Genomic DNA, 23,535 nt, shown 5'->3' on the forward strand with positions numbered 1-23,535 from the left:
AGACTTCAGGCCACTGGGGGTCTGCAAAATTGCTCCGCAGCCATGGATCCAAGTTCTGGAGGTAATTTCCAGGCCTCCAGAGCTTGGATTGGGCCACTGGAGGAATGCTTATTTGCTCTGTGGCCATAGATCTGGGCTCTGGAGATCTTTTCTACCTGTATAAGTTGCCCAAAGTATTTTGCCCCTGTTGTGATTCAGGGTCAGCCTGTGGGTTCGGCAGTTGGGTCGGATGATTCAGAGGAGGAGGAGGGGGGTGTTGGAGAGCTTGCTGAGAATAATATTGAGGCTCCACAGAGCCCTCAGCCAGGCCCCTCCCATCTGGTCACGACGCAGACCCAGCTGTGTGAGCCTGACAGCGTGGATGAAGGTGACCCACAGCTGGCCCTGTTCAAGGATGCCCGACGCAGGAGGCAGTCAATCAGGAGTAAACAGAGGAAGGCAAAGGGGGACCTCGGAAGGAGGCAGAGAGAAGCCACACCCTGAACTGTTTAAAAGGGGAATGTGTGGGAGGGCTGGTTTGCTGAAGGCAACCGTTTGAATAGCTCCTGTTTCATGGTTCGTGTTTGCTCTCTTTGCTGTTTGCTGTTTTATGTTAATAAATTTAGCAGGCTTAGTTCCAGCCTCTTGCCTTCTTGTAAAGGGGTTGTCCCTGCCTTTTCTGCAGGGCCGGTAGCAGGCTGGTACAGAACACCCCCTGTGGAGAGAAGAAGTAAAATTCTATCCTAACCCTAACACTCTAAAAACAGTGGCGACTATCACATTTAAATACTTGAAAAGCAGCATGGCGGCTGAGTTGGTCCATTATTCAATAACATACAAATATCTTTAGTACAGATCTCAAACTATTACATTAAATATTTCCTCTCTTTTCCCCTTGGTATTTACTGTCTCATATTTAATAATAACAATAACAATAATAACAATAAAATTGGAAGGAAGCTTGGAGGTCATCTAGTCCAACCCCCTGCTCAGGCAGGAAACCCTATACCATTTCAGACAAATTACTATCAATTCTTAATTCTTGTTAATTAAATTAATTAATTTAATTAATTAATTAAATAAACTAAATTATTATTAAATTAATACAATTCTTATATCAATAAAAATAATTTTCTTACATTTATCAATAATTTTTGTTTATACATATCCTAGTTGTTTTAACATTGAATCTTTTTAGACAATGTCCTGATTGGTTTTTCCCAATTGTTACCCATTAATATTTCAATTTAACATTTACTATTTATAATTTCCAAGTTTTAAATAATCCCAATTCCCTTTTATCACAATTCATCACAAAATCTAATGTTCAGGATACATGTCTTATCTATTTGAATTCTCACCATCTTACATCAACCAATTAATAATATTCTTGTTTTCTGGCAATTTCCAAATATCTTAAATTTAGTAACCAAAGTTTCTATTATTCCAACATTTAATACTTTCTCTCTTCTTCTCTTAATATCTACTATCTCATATTTAAACTAGTAATTTTTTATTACCCCTAAATAAGAATATTTATTACATTCATCGATAAATTTAGCTTATATATATCTTAATTACCTTTACATTTAACCTTTATAAGCAAATCAGTGTTCAAATTTAACTGTTAATATTTCTACTTCCAAGTTTTAAATGACCAAATTTTTCTTTATCTCAACTCATAACAATATCTAGTATTCAAAATACACATCTTATCTATTTGAGTACATTCTATTTTAATTCTCACTAGTAAGTCAAAAACCCCAATTTTCTTCAGTCTTATTCTAGCTTTATTTCTTTGCCAAATCGTCTTCCATATCCATGCTTTTGAATCATCAAATAAATCTCCCTGTGTTGTTATGTGCATTGTTTGACGTAAAAAGAACCATCTGGTTGCCATTTTTTTGAGAGGACTAACAAATTGTCTCTCTATTTTTCCACCTCGACGTGATTGTCCTGAACTGTTTATCTTCTCTTCAATCTGTTCTTCTTCTTGAACCTCATGTTTCTTCTGATTTGTGTAGCAAGTCTTTTCCCTTTTCCATATTTTTAGTCCCTTTTCTGGATTTTCCATTGACTGTATTTGTTGATCAGTTAAGTCTTCTGTCATAATATTTGATTGTTCCACTTTTTCTGTTATATTCTGTGTAGTTAATTTTTTAATTGTAGTCAAAGTTTGAGTTCGTATCACTGGGCTGACATCTTGTTCTTTTTTGTAACCTCTTATTTCATCAGTAGCTGTTAGAATAGTTTGATGAATTGCTTTCAACATAAAGAGAATCTGTTCCTGATCTTCATCTATATTCTTTTAGTAGTGTATTTGGTTAAAATCTTTATAATCAGAGAATGCAGGAAAAATATTTTTTGTCACTGAGTGTGGAACACAGCTGGGATTCATGGCTAATATCTCAAGGTTAAGATTAGCTAGGATTTAAGAGAGGTAGATCTCACCAAGTCTCATCCACGCTACTTTATGATTGCCTGGTGGTGTGATTTCGGCTGTCTGCAGCCTAGTGACGAGCCATATTGCTATGGCTGGTCTTTTGTCTGCCGGTTTCAAGGGCTGCCCCAGATTGAGTGGAAGGGCTACCGCCCACCTGCAATCAAGTGGGGATCCCCTGCTTGCTGGTCACCCCTACAGGGCGACATTTGACCCTTGCCAGAATCCCCCAGCGATGCAAAACTGGATGCGGAAAACGTAACTTGCCTTCCAGATGTCCATGGCAGCCGCGTCGGCAAATCAGAACTCCTGATTCCAACTGGATTTTTATCTTTCTAAAATTTGAGGACTAAAAGATTACTTATTGTTACTGAAGATTTGGGTTTTTACTTACAAAAAAAAGTAAAATTGGAAAAAGGATTATAAAAATTTTGGACTTAAAAAAACAAACCTAAATGGTATGGGCGACATTGTGTGGCTAAACCTGATATTACAACTTGTTATTGTCTAAAAGAGACTTGGCTTGAAGCCCAGACTATAGATAAGAAATTTGCAACCTTGGCAGAATATCAGCTGTGAGAAGCCCAGCTGTCTGTGTTCTATACTCAGTGACAAAATTATTTTCATTCTCTGATTGTAAAGATTTTAATTTAACACACCACTAAGAAAACATAAAGATCAGGAACAGATTCTCTTTACGTTGAAAGCAATTTATGAAACTATTCTTACAGCTTCTGATGAAATAAGAAGCTACAGAAAGAACAAGATGTCAGCCTAGATATACAAACCCAAACTTTGATTACAACTAAAATATGAACTACACAAAATATAATAGAAGTGGAACAATCAAATACTATGATAGAAGACTCAACTGATCAACAAACACAGTTGATGGAAAACCCAGAAAAGGGACATTGAAAATGGAAAAGACTTTCTAAACCAGAAGAAACCTGAGGATCAAGAAGAACAGACCGAAAGGAAGATAAGAATTTCAGGGCAACTACGTCACGATGGAAAAATAGAGAGTCTATTTGTTAGCCCTTCCAAAAAAATGGCAACTGGATGGCCTCATTTATCTCAAACTATATAATAACAGAGGGAGATTATTTGATGATTTAAAAGCACGGATATGGAAGGCGATTTGGCAAAGAAAAAGAGCTACAATAAGAAAAGAAAGAAACTTTGGTCATTTAAAACCTGGAAGTATAAATATTAAAAGTTAAATTTGAATATGGATTTGTTCATAAAGGTTGAATGTAAAAGTAATTAATATACATATACATATACATATACATATACATATACATATACATATACATATACATATACATATACATATATATATATATATATATATATATATATATATATATATATATATATATATATATACCGGTATATATAAGCTAAAATTCTATTGATCAATGTAATAAACATGTTTTTACTTAGCTGATACAATAAGAACTGTACTAGCTTAAATATGAGATAGTAGACATAAAGAGAAAAAGAGGAAGTATCTGTTGAAACGAGAAATTTTGGTTACTAAATTTAAGACATTTTGAAATTAATAGACAATAAGAAAGTTATACTGTATTATTAATTAGATGATGTAAGATAGTGAGAAATAGAATGTATTCAAAGAGATAAGTCATGTATCCTGAATATTAGACTATTTGATGAATTATGATAATATATATATATATATACACATATATATACATATACATACATACATACATACATACATACATACATATATATATATATATATATATATATATATATATATATATATACACATATATATTTGTTTTCTGAGGTTTTCGTGGGTGTTCGTATGTGGATCTTTGGTTATTCGGGTTTTTCCCCGCGTAGAACTAAAGGTGTAGGGGCGACGTTTCGACGGAATCCCATCCATCATCATCAGGCTGGTGGCTTCTGCTTCCTTCTTCTGGGAGAAGCATGTGGCTGTTTGTTCCTCTTTTTTAAACTGCCAGAGGGGGTGTGTTCTGTGGGTGGAGGTGTGCTCTGATTGGGTGGGGGAGTAAGTGTGTTCTGATTGGGTGGGAGTGTGTTTTGAATGGTGGGTGTGTTCTGATTGGGTGGGGGTGTGTTTTGAGTGGATGGGCTGGTCTCAGCTGCCAGCCTTAGACCTGAGCTGGTGAGTTGTGCTGCTTTTGTTCGGCTTCATGTTTGTGGTGGTGCCATGTTTTTATACTGGGTGTCAGTTTGCTTATTGTGTGGTTTGGAGGGGTTTAAAGTGGCTGATGTTGCAGCTGTAGTTAGGTTTCTGTTTTGTGGTTGTGCCTCGTTATCATTGTGGGTACGGATTTGCTTTTTGAATGGTTGTGTGGTGGTGATGTCATGTGGTGTTATCATGACTTTGGGTCTATCATTCTTGGTGGTTGGGACTCGTCTGTCAATCAAGGCGGGTTTCCAAATGGTTGGTAGGCGAGAGGTATCATCTCGTTTGTTTATGCTGTGGGGGCGTTTTTCTATCTCAATGGCTTCTCTGATTATTCTGTTGTTAAAATGTTCAATTTTGGCGATAGTTTTGGTTTTTTTAAAATCAATTTCATGTCCCGTGGCTTCAAAGTGTTGGACCAGGGATGAAGTTTGTTCTCCTTTTCTGAGTGAGTTTTTGTGCTCTTCAATGCATGCACTTATTCTTTTGTTGGTCTGTCCGATGTATGTGGTGGGGCAGGTGGTGCATGGGATTTCGTATACTCCTTGGTTTTCTAAGCCAATTATGTCCTTGGAGTTTCTTAGGATGGTGGATATTTTTCTGTCTGTGTAGAATGCTGTTTTGATGTTGTGTTTTTGGAGGACCTTGCTGATTCTGTCTGTGGTCCCTTTTAAGTATGGGAGGAGGGCTTTGCCATTTTCTTGTTCTCTGTCTTGGGTTTTTGTGGGTGTCTCTCTTCGGATTAAGTTGGTAATCGTGTTTCTTTGGAATCCATTGGCTGTTAGTACATAAGTGAGAGTGTGTAGTTCGGTTTTTTGGTGTTGTTCGTCAGCTAGGTGTTTTGTTCTGGAGATGAGTGTCTTGGCTACGGAGTTGATCTGTGCTGGGTGGTGGTGTGAGAGTGCGTTCAGATAGCGGTTTGTGTTTTTTTTATGGTAGATAGTGTGTCCTAGGGAGCCATTGGATTTCTTGTAGACTAAGACATCAAGGAAGGGAAGTTGATTGTTAGCTTCTGTTTCCATGGTGAATTGTATTTTGGGGTGTAGGCTATTGAGGTGTGTGAGGAAGTCATCCAGTTTTTCTTTGCCGTGTGGCCAGATTACGAAGGTGTCATCTACGTATCTGAGCCAGAGTTTGGGTTTGTGGTTGGATTTTTCTAGAGCGAGGGTTTCAAAGTGTTCCATGTAGAGGTTTGCGATGACAGGTGAAAGGGGTGATCCCATGGGTGCTCCTTCCATTTGTTTGTATCTTTGTCCATTGTAGATGAAGTATGTGTTAGATAGGCAGTGGTTGGTCAGATCTAGGATGTGTTTTGGGGGGTTGTATTTATTTAGGATAGCTGTCAAGGCTTCTTTGATTGGCACTTGGGTGAAGAGGGATACGACATCGAAGCTCACAAGTAGGTCACAGGGCTGTAAGTTTAGTTTACTTATGATCTCTATGAAATGGAATGAATCTTGTACGTGTGAGGTGATGGAATTTGCGTAAGGCTGTAGTTGTTTGGCAAGAAATTTGGCTAGATTTTGTAGAGGTGAGCCTATGGAGCTGACTATGGGTCTGAGTGGGGTTCCTTCTTTGTGTATCTTGGGCAGACCATAGAGCTTAGGACATCTGGACGATTTTTCTCTGGGAATGATTGTTTTCTGGATCTCTTCACTGATGGGGGTGGCTTTTATTTTGGATTTTGTGGTTTTTTCCAGGTAGGTGGTGGGATCTGTCTTGAGGAGTTTGTATGTGGAGTCTCGGAGTAGGTTGGATAATTTGGTATGGTAGTCAGATGAGTTCATTACCACCGTGGCGTTGCCTTTGTCTGCTGGCAGAATGATTATGCTGGTGTCATTTTTTAGGTTAAGTAGTGCCCCCTCTGGCAGTTTAAAAAAGAGGAACAAACAGCCACATGCTTCTCCCAGAAGAAGGAAGCAGAAGCCACCAGCCTGATGATGACGGATGGGATTCCATCGAAACGTCGCCCCTACACCTTTAGTTCTACGCGGGGAAAAACCCGAATAACCAAAGATCCATATATATATATATATATATATATATATATATATATATATATATATATATATATATATATATATGTTTCAAATGTTAACTCTTTAGATTACCTTGCTAGGCCCCAAACATGGGGCAAATCTTTATTTCCTGTTTTCAGCCTATCTTGAAGGCTATCGAACAGGCAGTAGTCACACCGGACAATTCCTATATTTGTGTAAATTACTAACAAAGAATTAAAGGGAAACTGAGATGCATTTCTGACTTATTAGTCGTCATCAGTCAGCCATACCCTTCTGAGATTCGAACCATGGGCTGATTGCATATGAGGCAGTGTTATTTGCCTCTAAGCCACAAGGTCTCTCTCGCTCTGTTAGCTTTTTTTCTACAAGGGAAGATATGTTTCAAATGTTAACTCTTTAGATTACCTTGCTAGGCCCCAAACATGGGGCAAATCTTTATTTCCTGTTTTCAGCCTATCTTGAAGGCTATCGAACAGGCAGTAGTCACACCGGACAATTCCTATATTTGTGTAAATTACTAACAAAGAATTAAAGGGAAACTGAGATGCATTTCTGACTTATTAGTCGTCATCAGTCAGCCATACCCTTCTGAGATTCGAACCATGGGCTGATTGCATATGAGGCAGTGTTATTTGCCTCTAAGCCACAAGGTCTCTCTCGCTCTGTTAGCTTTTTTTCTACAAGGGAAGATATGTTTCAAATGTTAACTCTTTAGATTACCTTGCTAGGCCCCAAACATGGGGCAAATCTTTATTTCCTGTTTTCAGCCTATCTTGAAGGCTATCGAACAGGCAGTAGTCACACCGGACAATTCCTATATTTGTGTAAATTACTAACAAAGAATTAAAGGGAAACTGAGATGCATTTCTGACTTATTAGTCGTCATCAGTCAGCCATACCCTTCTGAGATTCGAACCATGGGCTGATTGCATATGAGGCAGTGTTATTTGCCTCTAAGCCACAAGGTCTCTCTCGCTCTGTTAGCTTTTTTTCTACAAGGGAAGATATGTTTCAAATGTTAACTCTTTAGATTACCTTGCTAGGCCCCAAACATGGGGCAAATCTTTATTTCCTGTTTTCAGCCTATCTTGAAGGCTATCGAACAGGCAGTAGTCACACCGGACAATTCCTATATTTGTGTAAATTACTAACAAAGAATTAAAGGGAAACTGAGATGCATTTCTGACTTATTAGTCGTCATCAGTCAGCCATACCCTTCTGAGATTCGAACCATGGGCTGATTGCATATGAGGCAGTGTTATTTGCCTCTAAGCCACAAGGTCTCTCTCGCTCTGTTAGCTTTTTTTCTACAAGGGAAGATATGTTTCAAATGTTAACTCTTTAGATTACCTTGCTAGGCCCCAAACATGGGGCAAATCTTTATTTCCTGTTTTCAGCCTATCTTGAAGGCTATCGAACAGGCAGTAGTCACACCGGACAATTCCTATATTTGTGTAAATTACTAACAAAGAATTAAAGGGAAACTGAGATGCATTTCTGACTTATTAGTCGTCATCAGTCAGCCATACCCTTCTGAGATTCGAACCAAGGTTCGATAGCCTTCAAGATAGGCTGAAAACAGGAAATAAAGATTTGCCCCATGTTTGGGGCCTAGCAAGGTAATCTAAAGAGTTAACATTTGAAACATATCTTCCCTTATATATATATAAGCTAAAAAATCTATTGATCATTGTAATAAACATGTTTTCATTTAGCTGATATAATAAGAACTGTACTAGCTTAAATATGGGATAGTAGACATTAAGAGAAAAAGAGGAAGTATTTGTTGAAACAAGAGAAATTTTGGTTACTAAATTTAAGACATTTGGAAATTAATAGACAATAAGAAAGTTATACTGTATTATTAATTAGATGATGTAAGATGGTGAGAAATAGAATGTATTCAAATAGATATTCATGTATCCTGAATATTAGACTTTGTGATGATAAAGGGAACTTGGTTATTTAAAACTTGGAAACTATAAATAAAGTGTTAAATTTAAATATTAATGGGAAACTAAGAATTGGGAAAAACTAATTAGGACATTGATCGTCTATAAAGACTGAATGTTAAAATAACCAGAATATATATAAGCTAAAAATTGATAAATGTAAGAATGTTATTTTTATTTAATTGATATAATAAGAATTGTATTAGTTTAAACATGAGACAGTAAATCTAAGGGGAAAAGAGAGAAAATATTTAATGTGGCAGTTTGAGACTTGTACTAAAGATACTTGTATGTTATTGAATTATTAACTCAGACGGCACGTTGCTTTTTAAATAGGTAAAGGTTCTCCCACACATGCGTGCTAGTCGTTTCCGACTCTAGGAGCCAGTGCCCATCTCCGTTTCAAAGACGAAGAGCCAGCGCTTGTCTGAGGACATCTCCGTGGTCATGTAAAATTAAATGTAAAATTAATGTAAAATTAAAAAACCAACAAAACATTAAAAAAGAAACAAAAAAAACCCTTACTAAATAATTATTTTGGTTACTTATCCTTTGTCAGATGACAATCTTACACCCCCCCACCCCCAAATTATGCTTCTGTTTCAATTTGAGACAAGGAAAGAAAAGTCTTTTTCACGACTTTTTTTTCTGTAGTAGAAGATTCTTACCTTTGCTTTCTCCGTGCTGAGATTTAGAAACTCAAACTGCATCTATTATTCCAAATACGGAGGAGGGCCCTGAATTTTGGACTCAAAAGCAAATCAGGAGGATGGTCTTAGCAGGACCTTGTGCAACCCCCCCTTAATATCACGCGCTGCAATGAGGCAATCTGCAAATACAGTACATAAAAGATTTGTGTCCCTAAACACAACAGTTATTCCATATAATCTTTGACCATAAGAGAAACATTACAAAATCTATAAATCAACCAGGAAATCTTACACGCAGGTAAGCTTTTCAGATAAGGAAAATTTTATCTCAAACCTTACCCAATTTAGCTCGCAAAACTTCTGCACCAAATGCTTCTCACCTGTTTCCTAAATCCTCCCAATAAAACCAGTAGCATCATCGGCTGCTATGGCAACAGACAATTAAGCCAGCCAATCAATGTATTCTGGCAAACCAATTGGTGGAAGGTGGCTGAGGCGATATGGGTTCATACAGTTCCTTCTCAGGTCGTTTTTCTGGTCAGTTGAGTATCATTTATTAACTACTTATCTAACAAATCTATATAATTGCCCATCTACTCAAGGAATTATAACTCAGGGCTCAAGTAGCCATGGTTTATTGAATAAACTACCATGGCTGGGTGCACAATAAACTTATCACCTGCTTTCATTCACACAACACGCTAAAGCACAAGAAATTTTCTTCAACACGTATAAACATTCTGTCTAAATAAACCCTGGTTTAGCATTTGTGCCTCCAACAAGCGTGATAAAAACTGCAGTTATCCAGATTGTGGGTTAGTGTATTGCATGTTTTCTGAGCGCTTCCGATCGGGTTATACTTGTTGTTGTTGTTAGTTGCGAAGTCGTGTCCGACCCATCACAACCCTATGGACAATGTTCCTCCATGCCTTCCTGTCCTCTACCATCTTCTGGAGTCCATTTAAGTTCACGCCTACTGCTTCAGTGACTCCATCCAGCCACCTCATTCTCTGTCATCCCCTTCTTCTATTGCCCTCAATCTTTCCCAGCATTAGGCTCTTCTCCGGTGAGTCCTTCTTTCTCATTAGGTGGCCAAAGTATTTGAGTTTTAGCTTCAAGATCTGGCCTTCTAAAGAGCAGTCAGGGTTGATCTCCTCTAGGACTGACCGGTTTGATCGCCTCGCAGTCCAAGGGACTCGCAGGAGTCTTCTCCAGCACCATAGTTCAAAGGCCTCAATTCTTTGGCGCTCAGCCTTTCTTATGGTCCAGCTTTCACTGCCATACATTGCAACTGGGAAGACCATAGCCTTGACTATACGCACTTTTGTTGACAGGGTGATGTCTCTGCTTTTTAGTGTGCTGTCTAGATTTGCCATGGCTTTCCTCCCCAGGAGCAAGCGTCTTTTAATTTCTTGGCTACAGTCCCCATCTGCAGTGATCTTGGAGCCCAGGAAAATAAAATCTGTCACTACCTCCATTTCTTCCCCATCTATTTGCCAGGAATTGAGAGGGCCAGATGCCATGATCTTGGTTTTCTTAATGTTTAGTTTCAACCCAAGTTTTGCACTCTCCTTCTTCACTCGCAACAAGAGGCTCCTTAGTTCCTCTTCACTTTCTGCCATTAGAGTGGTATCATCTGCATATCTTAGGTTGTTGATGTTTCTTCCGGCAATCTTAATTCCAACTTTTGATTCATCTAGCCCTGCCTTTCTCATGATAAGTTAAATAGGCAAGGCAACAGTATACAGCCTTGCCAGACTCCTTTCCCAATTTTGAACCAATCAGTGGTTCCGTGTCCAGTTCTCCGGGTTGTACTATCTGCCAACAAAAGGTGATGCGCTGGAGACTGGAAGGGTCCCTCTATTGCACAGCGCTGCAGCTGCAGTACATGTGGAGGGGGGGAGGGCGGGGCAGCAGGAAATTGCAGGCCAAGAGGGTTAGAGAGGCTGGGACCAAAGTCACCTTGAAGGTGACAAATTCAACCTTACAGAAAACAATTGCTTCCTCACCTACTGGGAAAAAGAGAAAATAGATTGTCAGAGTGCCTATGATGAGATGTTCTTGCTGCAGCTTCTGCAGTAAATATGTTGAAGGCACACCTCACTGGCTATATTGAGACGCAGAGCAGCTCTGATTTCTCAGAGACCTCTCATAGCTCAGTTCTACTATCATCTTAATCACAGGTAATAGTGAAAGCTGTTGTACTTCCTCACTCTCCCCTCTCCCCCAGCAGTCGCATCAAAGAACCCAGCCATCTTCTACACAGTTGTAATCCTTAGAGCCTAAGTGCTCAGGACTCAAGCAGAGAAAAAGAAGAGAGGAAAATCTGCACAGCTCAGATCTTTTTCAAGCACTTCTAATAATAATAATTATTATTATTACTTCTTCATATAGTATTTTCAAGAAGACAGAACTTCTCTGGTCATATTGGTTTTCTCATTCATTTAGCAGTATTTTTCAAATTTGAGAGTTTGAAGCTGTGGGGGGGGATACAGTATTGGAGCTTCCACATCTCCATTAAGAATCAGAATGACTTATGCAGTAGACTACTGTACAGCAGATTTAATCAGATGCTTAATTTTTTTATTGTTTACTTTGCATATATACTTTTAATAGTAGAGACCTAGAGCAGGGGTAGGCAACCTCAGTTGTTTTATGACTCATGGACTTCAACTCCCAGAATCCCTGAGTCAGATATGCCAAGGTTGCCTACCCCTGACCTAGAGGGAAAAAACACAATAAAATGTGGTAGTTGGTGGCAAATCAAGTTTATTTATAGCAGTGTTTCATGGCAACAATAATTAGTTTATCACTTTCTTCCGAGTTGTTCAACTTCCCAGTTGCTCTAGCACTCTTTGGGAAACCCTAATTTTAGTAAACTAGTTCAACATTCCTTAGCTTTGTCTGTTGTCAGCTAAGCTTGACAAAGCGCCATCAAATTTGTGTCAACATTAAAACAATGAAGATTTGAAAAACCCAGTTACAATATCCTGCTACCATTCACATAGTGGCCAGGTTCATACATTCTAGTAAAGATGTGGTTCTCAACTTTTCATATCTTAAAAATAGTCTGTCAAGTAACTCAAGCCTCACCATGAAAGAAACAAGGTGTTGTGTAGTGAGCTCTTTGGAGGCCAGAAGCAAGATGAGAGGTTTCAAACAGGAACATTTCTTTATTGAGGCAAACAGGAACAGAACTGAACCAGAGGCTTCTGTGCAGCTACTTATATGGTTGGCCACTTGGCGGTGGCCAATAGGTTTAAAGGAACCCATTCCCGCCCCAAATCATCCAATGATCTTCTTGGAGACTGCATCTGGCTAGTCAGCAACCATTACACAGACACCTCAATTGAGCAACCTTAAGCAGCGTTCAAAAGACACATGAAAATACATTACACCCCTCCCCCCTAGAATGTACACACATTCTTAATATTATTTGAGAATAAAGTCTTGAAATGTGGTGGTCTGCGTGACCTTGCAGACCGCCTGGGGCATCCAGGCAACTCCTGGTCCACCAGCTTGCCCGCCAGGCTGGGTAGACCAGTACTCATGAATTCACGTGTCAGATTGACTCGAGTCCCTTTGGCTGGCCATTCTTGGTCGGCCCACACCAAAGTCCAAGGAAGAAGCAGAGTTAGCACAGTGGCTGTCTTGTTTGGGTTGACTTTCCCCGTCAGGGGACCCATGTTGCACTCCCGGGCTTTGCCCATCTATGACCACCTCCCAGTTGTACTGACTGGTTGAGTCCTCAGAGCGTGTGAACAGCCCTGCTTGGCTGCCAGGTTTTTTTTAATCTAAAAACAAATAGAAAAGGGGCTGGACCAAATTCTAAATTCGTATAAGACATGATGATAAACAGAATAAGCATATACTGCAATACCTCTTTATTCCAGGGGGTGGGGGAAACCAGTTTTTTTATTATTATTATTATTTTTCAGCAGGCCATTTAGAAGTAAGTGAATGTGAAACAATCTGCCGTAGTCTGGTTCAGAAGAAGTATATGATAAAATGACTTCAATTATGGAAACCTTTGCATAAATATGGAGGTCTTTCTCCTGTCGGGTTAGAAGGCTTTCCCCAAGTCAAACGGAATGGCCGCCATTCTTCCACAATCGTTGGAGCATCCTTCTTTCTTCGTCGCCTCTCCGCGGCGTCCTAGACCCATTTAGGGTCCCCTGGCAGGACAAAATTAGCCAGAGGGGTGCGGAGAATCTGCAAGCCCATGACTGGTCACTACGTGCAAAACCGGAAGTCCTGTAGTCTGATTACATTTTAAACAGCTCAGAGGAAACAAAATATTCTATACAATTTACAGAGAAAATTTCCATCACAATTGTTTTCTCTAAAGCCTCACCCAACCCATACAACATGGAGAATGTTTATTAAAATGTCACACCTCAGTTTACAAATAAGAGAGTTTAGTGCTGTACAGAGGGCATTCAAGGAAATGGAGCTTCAGATACAGTGATAAATTGGGACATTAGAAAATAGTTGCCCCTAAAGCAGCAGATCTGTCGGCTTATATACAAATCTTTACAGTAGTGTGTGTGTTTTTGTTGTTTCTTGGTGCAGATACACAATCCCAAAGCAGTTGAAAAAATAACTGAAGAAAAAAAGAGGAAAATAAAGCTATCAATAAAATGAGTGGTGATATCAAAGTATTTACTATTCTGCATAGTTCAGGTACGGACATCTGATAGCTTCCTCTTTGCTCTACCTCCAAGTATTTATATTATACCTCGAGGTAGCTGTCAGATACTATTTCCCAGTTTAAGCCATTCCACTGACTAATTCAACATGGGAACAAAAAGAATTTTCTAGGCAAGTAGCTGAATCACTTTACATGGAGAGAAGCAAGTTGTAAGTCCCTCAAACGCTACCTTCTACTTGATCTGAGAATAAGACTGAATGTTTCCTGCATAGTCTCTATACTTCAATTTTATGAATGCTAGATGTGGGGCCCTCCTGGCAGGCTTAAATGCTCATAACTGCAGGTATCAAGAGAAACAAAGCTGGCTTCTGGTTTGTATGTGCGGCGCCGGTGGACGTGCAGGAGGGACGCTCTCCCCACCATCCGGTCTTTCTTCCTTGGAGGATGCTGAAGTCGCCCTGGAGGGGCGACCACCGTGAGTAGGCCCTCCCTGTGATTGCAGAAGTGCGGCAGCCCTCCGTTTGATCCAGAGCAGCTCCTCTGTCCCGAAGAAGAGATCAGCCATCAACATGGCTGATCATTAAGCCGTTCCCTGCCAGAAGCCAAAATCACCATCAAGCACAACAAAGCAATCTGGAGGATTTGGGTGAGACCTTACCTTTCTTATTTCCCTAATTACTTTCCTGTGGGACTCTTCTGAAAATCTCCTCCCCCTCTCTTGAAAGATAGGCAACTTCTTACTTGGGGAACCAAAATTTTAAAGCCCCAAAAGAAATCAAATAACTAAGCTAAATAATTAAGCAAACTTATTTGTACTTCTGGAATTTTTGGGCCACTAAAAAGTTCTTATTTCTGCGGAAACCTACTACCCTATTTACTACTTAAGCAGTGAAATAAGGGGAAAAGAAAAAAAAATGGATTAATTGGATAAAAGCCTCATATTAGTCTGGAAAAAGATTTTAAATGCTATGGAGGACATCTTGTGGCAAAACCTGGTATAGCAAGTAAACTTGCTTTATTGTGAGATCTGGCTGTAATTCTTGACATTATCTTTAAATATAAGAATGAGGAACACCTGGCACCAAAAACAACCTTTAGGAATAGTGGAGGTGGACATTTACTGACTCTTATAAAAATGTCCTCCACTAAAGATCTATCTGTAAACATTAAAGAAATGAAGGAATATGTTCCACCACTTGACTATAAAATTATACTGGCAACAATACTGGCAATGACTGAAAAATGAAAGCCAGACTGAAAGACAAATCTGACAGCATAAACTCACCAAATGAGACTCTGACTTCAACTGATGAATTGACAACCCAAAACTAACAGAGGAAATCAACAAAAAAAATTCACTAAAGAACAACAAGTACAATCTACTGAGAGCCTTGATGCCCAAACTTCAATTTCAACTATAAAATCTACAATTCAACAAACAACAGAAGCTGAAGAAAGCAATACTAAGATGGAAGATGCCAAAGGCTTTCAAACACAGTACATTAAGAATCTAACCAACCAAACAATAACACCGGACATGACCTCTTACCTAAGCCAGATGGGATTGAAAGAAGAAGACCAAACTGAATTAATGACAGCTCTACTATGCCAAACATGGAGATTTGATCTATTAGAGCAGACATGTCAAACACAAGGCCCGGGGGCCGGATCCGGCCCATGAAGTGGTTTCATGTGGCCCGCAAAGCCATCCTGGAAACAGTGAGGGAACGGCCCCTACTGCCTTGGCCCTGGCCCAGAGACCCTCCTTCTGCCAGAGACCCTCAGATCTGTCCCCCTCCTGCCCAGGCCCCCATAGGCACCCTTGATACCAACAATGTAGAGCTGGCCATGCTCACCCAGTAGGCCACGCCCACCCTGGCCATACCTATCCGGCCCCCTGAGGGCAACTGCAATACTGATGCGGCCCTCAATGAAATTGACTTTGACACCCCTGGATTAGAGTGACAATTCAATGACTATAAAGGGGTCGCTCTCTTTGAAAAATTGACAACTGAGAAGTTAAAGGCAATGATATGGAAGCCTGCCTGGCACAAAAAGAAAGCTAGAGTTAGATTTAAAAAATGGGTTTTTCCTTGATATTGGGATTTGTAATAATAAAGCTTAAAATCTTTTAATGGGCCAATGGAAATCGTTAAAAGATATAAACTGATTTTATATTTAGGACCTAGATTTCTAACGGAATGAAAATTAGCTAAGTAGAACATAACTTTGAATTATATTATAGAACTTGGAGTGACACAACAAAAGGTACTTTGTTAATCATTGATGAATTACAAAGATGACAAATAGAATATTTTTTGAAATAAAATAAGAATGCATTTAAATGAACAATGTATTTCAGATATGATAATTACTATATAATGAAATAGGGGAAATGTGGGTTACCTGAAAATTAAGTTTTTTAGATACTATAGGCTAATTTGGAACACTGTATTGAAATTAGATAAAACTTAAAAACAGGACCTGGATAAGTATGTGTGAAAATGTATTGAAGATTGCTCTAATTGACTGTGTACTAATTTGATTTTGATATTGTAACTAAGGGAATTGGAGAGTGAATTTTTGTTGACGTACCCTGAGCTATTTACAAAAAGATTTTGCTATTGGACTTTTCACTATCCAATCACCACATTGCTTCATAAATATTTGGATGTAAAATTAGAAAATTAATAAAACTTGGTTGTTGTTTTTAAAAAAAGAGAAACAAAGCTATATGGTCTACAACAGGGCTCAGTTCAATACTGACTACTATTAGCTGAGGGGCTTGATTCTAATGACATTTATTTAGAAATAAAATCTCCTGATTTAAAAAGAAATCCCTTCATAAAGATAAAACTGCAGTCTTAATTTTAAGCTCATAGCTTAAGGGCTATGAATATTTAAAGAAGAGAATAACCACCATCAATTCAACAAATTAAATGTAAACGGAGAGAAACCATAGAAAATATCTAAACTAGTGCAGAGGAACAGGAGGAATACAGGATCATCCTTTGAATGACTGGAAGTACCATCCAATATGACGTCCTGTGCAAAACATCAATGTTTCTTGACTTTGTTGGCATCCATCACTCTCTGGCAAGCACTGAGGTGCTTCCAGGCATCCCAGATGAGAAGAGAGGGAATGATAATCCACAGACCATTCAGAAAGACAAAGTAAAACCAGAAGTAGGTAGGGTGCCACATCTCACTATGGCGAAAGCCATCACGGTATTCGGTGTAGAAGTACAGAACGTCACCATATAGCTGACCTATTGTTAGAGATAGACAACATGGCTGATAAAAGTTGGAAGATCAAAAGTGGACAAGCCAAAAGAGAAATGCAGTCAGGTGTATGGGACATTAACCAAGAATCAAAATATTAAATTAATTGCTTTTGAAAGATTGCATTAACATTTATAAATCCTGACATACCTCCCTCCCTGTCTTGCATACCTACCTAGTGACACCACTAGCTGCAACACGTATCGATGGGACTGGCGTGAAAGGAATGCGACTGCTGTCCAAAGACTGAGGGGACCCCAAAAACAGGCAGTGAGGGTTTCCACACAAACTATGACATTATCTGATCTGCAGATACAAAAATGAAATGAATGTCACCTTGAGGTCCCAAAACATCCCAACTTTCTTACACTTCACTACATTCAAACTGGAAGGGGAGAAAGGAGATAGATGCATGGATGGATGGATTATAGATAGATGATAGATACATAGATGACCAATTTAGGAAAATGTTTCATTTTATTTGATGAAGTAGAAAATGGAATGCACATTATTTAAAGCAATGAATAAATCCTTACAAACTGTACTCTTGCTGAGCTAAACCAATTAAATGGGTTTAATCCTGGTTTCCTGGTTTCCCTGATGCATGAAAACACACAAAGATAATAAACCCAAACTGCAGAATTTGATGCCAGTGAGGAGAGTCAACTGGTGCAAGTTCTTTCTACTGAAGCCTTGCCCATTTTATTTTCCCAAGCTAAATTGAGGGGAAAAGAGAAAAAAATGAATTAAAAATAAATTGGGAAAAGTAGAATTTAGCCATCCCTTGCAGATAAAATGTCATGCTCCAGATCTTCCACTGAGCTGGGGGAAACCCCACTGATAATACTCATCTGAAAAGTTCATAAATATGAGACTAGAAAACAAACGTTGTTCCCCGATATGCTCTTTTAAGGCATGAATAGAATTCAATGGGAGTATTTTCCTAAAATAATTTAGAAGTATAAAAAATTAGGATGCTTAAAAAGAAATGCAAGAATTCTTTTATTTTTTTTGTACTCACCCCATTAAAATTGTCTTGGAAACAGAAAATATATTAAGAGAACTCATGCAAAACCTCTGAACATCTCAGCTATATTTATGTTTGTATTAAGTCAAATCATCCTTTCCCTATCCCAGCATGCAGACCAGATACTTGTGTTCAATATTGCTTAATGCTGGATCTTTGCAGAAATATCCAGACCTTTGCCTGTCATTTCAAAGTTAACACTTACGTTATATATCTGCTGTCACCTTTGCCATATTCCTTCCCTGGAAGATAGAAAGAGAAATTAGTTGTTGTTGTTGTTAGTTGCGAAGTCGTGTCCGACCCATCGCGACCCTATGGACAATGTTCCTCCAGGCCTTCCTGTCCTCTACCATCTTCTGGAGTCCATTTAAGCTCACGCCTACTGCTTCAGTGATTCCATCCAGCCACCTCATTCTCTGTCATCCCTTTCTTCTCTTGCCCTCAACCTTTCCCAGCATTAGGCTCTTTTCCAGTGAGTCCTTCCTTCTCATTAGGTGGCCAAAGTATTTGAGTTTTAGCTTCAGGATCTGGCCTTCTAAAGAGCAGTCAGGGTTGATCTCCTCTAGGACTGACTGGTTTGATCGCCTTGCAGTCCAAGGAACTCGCAGGAGTCTTCTCCAGCACCATAGTTCAAAGGCTTCAATTCTTTGGCGCTCAGCCTTTCTTATTTCTCCTCAGCCAGCGTGCCTGAGGAATTCTGGGAGTTGAAGTCCACAAGTCATAAAAGGGCCAAGTTTGAAGCCCCCTGTTGTAAGTTCTTGTGGTCATGTGACAATGACTTATGGCCACATCAGTTATACTGAATTTGCTGGTCCAGGTTACTGCTGGTAACCAAAGACTGTCTACACAAGTGTCACTATCACATATTTGTGTTCTGAAGTCTGACTCAAGTACACAATAGAAGGATTGACTGATGTGTCATTTACTCCATTTATGCCTCCTGCGGATCCTCCTGCCCACCCGCCACTTTCCCCCAGGTTAACCTGCTGCATCACTTTTTCCCCCAAAAAATCAAGAGACAGAAACTAGATAGACACACATCTTACAGAGCTGCGAGAGAAAGGATTGATCCCCTGGGATTTCTGTATAGTAAAGGCTAAACCAGCCTTCGATCACACCATGAATAAAAGCACAGATGGTAAACCAGCAAATGATCAAGATCCGCCAAGTTCCAAAAGGGCCCCATGTCTTGCTTCTCCAACCTGCTACAAACCAAGTCAACAGCAAGATAATTCCTGAAGTAGAGAATAAGAATGTCAAGAGCTGCCATAAGGGTAGGTCATTTGGGATGTAATTTTGGAGTTCCAAATTCCGAGGCCAGTATGGGTGGTGGACAACAACGGGTTTTGCTTCCAAAACCATAGTGGGTTGAGAAAGCGTGAGTTGAGCCAATGAAAAAGGCAAGGGCTTCTTCTGGTAGAAAATGACCTGCATAAATACAGAGAACTAGTTAAGCACAAATTATCAGATTTTTTCAGTTTGACAGCTGACAAAATAGAAATAGACCATATCCTAAAATCTGAACATACAAATACACATATATACATATGTTGCATCTATATACACATATATACACAGGGCTTTTTTCTCATAGAATCAGCCTGGATTGGGCCGCTGGGGCCCCCCCGCAAAATCACTCCCTAATGCAGTTTCTTCTCCCCTTCCCCCCCCCCCCCAACAAAGGGCTTTTGACTGGAGCAGGAGCTGTGCATGAGTTCCAGCACCTTTAAAAAAACCACTGCATATCATATACATATACATACATACATATATGGGGCACGGTGGCTCAGTGGGTTAGGACTCTGAGCTTGTCGATCAGAAGGTCGGCAGTTTGGTGGGTCATAACAGAGTGAGCGCCTGTTACTTGTCCCAGCTTCTGCCAACCTAGCAATTCGAAAGCACGTAAAAATGCAAGTAGAAAAATAGGGACCAGTAAGGTGGGAAGGTAACAGCGTTCCGTGCGCCTTTGGCGTCTAGTCATGCCGGCCACATGACCATGGAGACGTCCTCGGACAAGTGCTGGCTCCTCGGCTTTGAAACGGAGATGAGCACCGGCCCCTAGAGTTGGAAACGACTAGCACGCATGTGCGGGGAAACCTTTACCTTTATATATATATATATATATATATATATATATATATATATATATATATATATATATATATATATATATATAAATATGAGCTGCCAGTGCGGGGAAACCTTTACCTTTATATATATATATATATATATATATATATATATATATATATATATATATATATATATATATATATATAAATATGAGCTGCCAGTGCTGTGGCTACTGCCTGTAAGATGGCCTTGGGCTAAACCAGGGGTAGGCAACCTCGGCTCTTTTATGACTCATGGACTTCAACTCCCAGAATTCCTGAGTCAGCTGACTCAGGAATTCTGGGAGTTGAAGTCCATGAGTCATAAAAGAGCCCAGGTTGCCTACCCGTGGGCTAGGCCGAAACAGGAAATAAGATTTGTCCCATGTCTGGGACTAAGCAAGTGTATTCTGAATGCTTAACAAACATTTAACACACACACACACACACATATATATACACATACATACATACATACACACACATACTATACATATATATATCCAAAAGTCAAGGCAGTCTTAAGCTTTTAAATTGTCTCTATGCAACAAAAACTTTCTTGCCACATTTCCATTACACAATACAGCTGCTCCTTTCACAGAAATCACTCCAATAGGTATTTCAAAGATCCCTAGAAGGAGCATGTTCCTTCAGGAAGCAAAAAATTGGCTCCAAGCAGTGTCTTCTCAAATCTACCATCCTACGATGCCACAGTTCAGCTCAGAGAGTTACCTACTTTCCACCTTCCAAAGAACTCCAAAGCAATACCTCCCAATATTCACTACCATCCATGCACCCAAAGTGGACATTTTATGTCTTCATAACTTTTTTTTTTTAGAATTGAGAGCAATCTGCTTGTTAACAGACATTTACAGCAACATTATTCAGTCGCTGTTAGAAACCTAATAGTTTACTAAATAATTATTTTTGTTACTTATCCTTTATCAGATGACGATCTGATCCCATCCCCGAATTATGCTTCTGTTTCAATTTGAGACTAGGAAAGAAGTCTTTTTCACGATTTTCTTTTCTGTAGTAGAAGATTCTTACTTTTGCTTTCTCCGTTCTGAGATTTAGAAACTCAAACTGCACCCATCGTTTCAAGTACGGAGGAGAGCCCTGAATTTTGGACTCAAAAGCAAATCAGGAGGATGGTCTTAGCAGGACCTTGTGCAAAAAAAACCCCCCTAATATCATGCGCTGCAATGAGGCAATCTGCAAATACAGTATAGAAAAGATTTGTGCCCCTAAACACAATCTTTATCCCATATAATCTTTCACCATAAGAGAAACATTACAAAATCTATAAATCAACCAGGAAAACTTACACGCAGGTCAGTTTTTCAGATAACGAAAATTTTATCTCAAACCTTACCCAACGTAGCTCGCAAAACTTCCCCACCAGGCGCTTCTCACCTGTTTCCTAAATCCTCCCAATAAATCCTGTAGCACCCTCGGCCAGTATGGCAACAGACAGGTAAGCCAGCCAATCAACGTCTCCGACGACGAAGACAGGGCTCTGATAGGAGTTTTTTGCTTTACCCGCGCAACTAATGGGACCGTAGGCTCTGACGTCACACCGTATTCTGGCAAAGCGATTGGTGGAAGGTGGCTGAGGCGATATGGGTTCATACAGCTCCTTGTTGCGTCGTTTTTCCGGCCAGTTGTGTATAATTTACTTACTATTTATCTAACAAATCTACATAATCGGCCACCTACTCAAGGAATTATGACTCACGGTTCAAGTAGCCACACAATAAACTTACCACCCGCTTTCAATTCACACAACGCGCTAAAGCACACCAAATTTTCTTCAACACGTATAAACATTCTTGTCTAAGGAAACCCTGGTTTAGCATTTGTGCCTCCAACAAGCGTGATAAAAACTGCAGTTATCCAGATCGTGGGTTAGGGTATTGCATGTTTTCTGACCGCTTCCGATCGGGCTGTGCTACCTGCCAACAAAAGGTGATGCGCTGGAGACTGGAAGGGTCCCTCTATTGCAGCGTTTTCCAACCTTAGGAACTTGAAGATGCGTGGACTTCAACTCCCAGAATTCCCCAGCCAGCATAGTTCCTAAGGTTGGAAAACGCTGCTCTATTGCACAGCGCTGCAGCTGCAGTACATGTGGAGGGGGGGCGGCAGGAAATTGCAGGCCAAGAGGGTTAGAGAGGCTGGGACCAAAGTCACCTTAAAGGTGACAAAATCAACCTTACAGAAAATAATTGCTTCCTCACCTACTGGGGAAAAGAGAAAATAGATTATCAGAGTGCCTATGATGAGATGTTCTTGCTGCAGCTTCTGCAATAAATATGTTGAAGGCACACCTCACTGGCTATATTAAGTGAGACGCGGAGCAGCTCTGATTTCTCAGAGACCTCTCATAGCTCAGTTCTACTATCATCTTAATCACAGGTAATAGTGCAAGCTGTTGTACTTCCTCACTCTCCCCTCTCCCCCAGCAGTCGCATCAAAGAACCCAGCCATCTTCTACACAGTTGTAATCCTTAGAGCCTAAGGGTTGGGGACTCAAGCACAGACACAATTTTAAAAAAAGAAGAGAGGAAAATCTGCACAGCTCAGATCTTTTTCAAGCACTTCTTCATATATAATATTTTCAAGAAGACAGAACTTCTCTGGTCATACTGGTTTTGTCATTCATTTAGCAGTATTTTTCAATCTGACAATTTGAAGCTGGGGGGGGGGATACAGTATTGGAGCTTCCACATCTCTAGAAAGAATCAGAATGACATATGCAGTAAACTACTGTACAGTAGATTTAATCAAATGCTTAATTTTTTATTGTTTAGTTTGCATATATACTTTAGCAGTAGAGACCTAGAGGAAAAAAACACAATAAAATGTGATAGTGGGTGGCAAATCAAGTTTATTTATATCAGTGTTTCATGGCAACAATAAGAAATTAGTTTATCACTTTCTTCTGAGTTGTTTGTTCAACTTGCCAGTTGCCCTAGCACTCTTTGGGAAACCCTAATTTTAGTAGTAAACTAGTTCAACATTCCTTAGCTTTGTCTGTTGTCAGCTAAGCCTGACAAAGTGCCATCAAATTTGTGTCAACATTAAAATAATGAAGATTTGAAAAACCCAGTTACAATATCCTGTTACCATTCACATAGTGGCCAGGTTCATATATTCTAGTAAAGATGTGGTTCTCAGCTTTTCATATCTTAAACAGTCTGTCAAGTAACTCAAGCCTCACCATGAAAGAAACAAGAG

At 39.5% G+C, this 23,535-nt stretch overlaps 1 protein-coding gene across 1 annotated transcript; it reads right to left on the bottom strand.

Moving 5' to 3' along the window:
- Window positions 1-12,105: 12,105 nt before the first annotated feature.
- LOC310636030 (3-beta-hydroxysteroid-Delta(8),Delta(7)-isomerase-like) lies at window positions 12,106-21,783 on the bottom strand. The gene is made up of 5 exons (XM_083355483.1): window positions 21,674-21,783; window positions 19,234-19,615; window positions 18,393-18,429; window positions 17,336-17,466; window positions 12,106-17,147 (listed from the first exon to the last, which is right to left on the bottom strand). The coding sequence occupies exons 2-5, from the start codon at window positions 19,547-19,549 to the stop codon at window positions 16,936-16,938; spliced, it is 696 nt and encodes a 231-aa protein (XP_083211609.1). The 5' UTR covers window positions 19,550-19,615; window positions 21,674-21,783; the 3' UTR covers window positions 12,106-16,935.
- Window positions 21,784-23,535: the final 1,752 nt, after the last annotated feature.

The sequence above is a fragment of the Vipera ursinii genome, assembly GCF_947247035.1.
Source record: "Vipera ursinii genome assembly, chromosome: 2".
NCBI classification, from domain to species: domain Eukaryota; kingdom Metazoa; phylum Chordata; class Lepidosauria; order Squamata; family Viperidae; genus Vipera; species Vipera ursinii.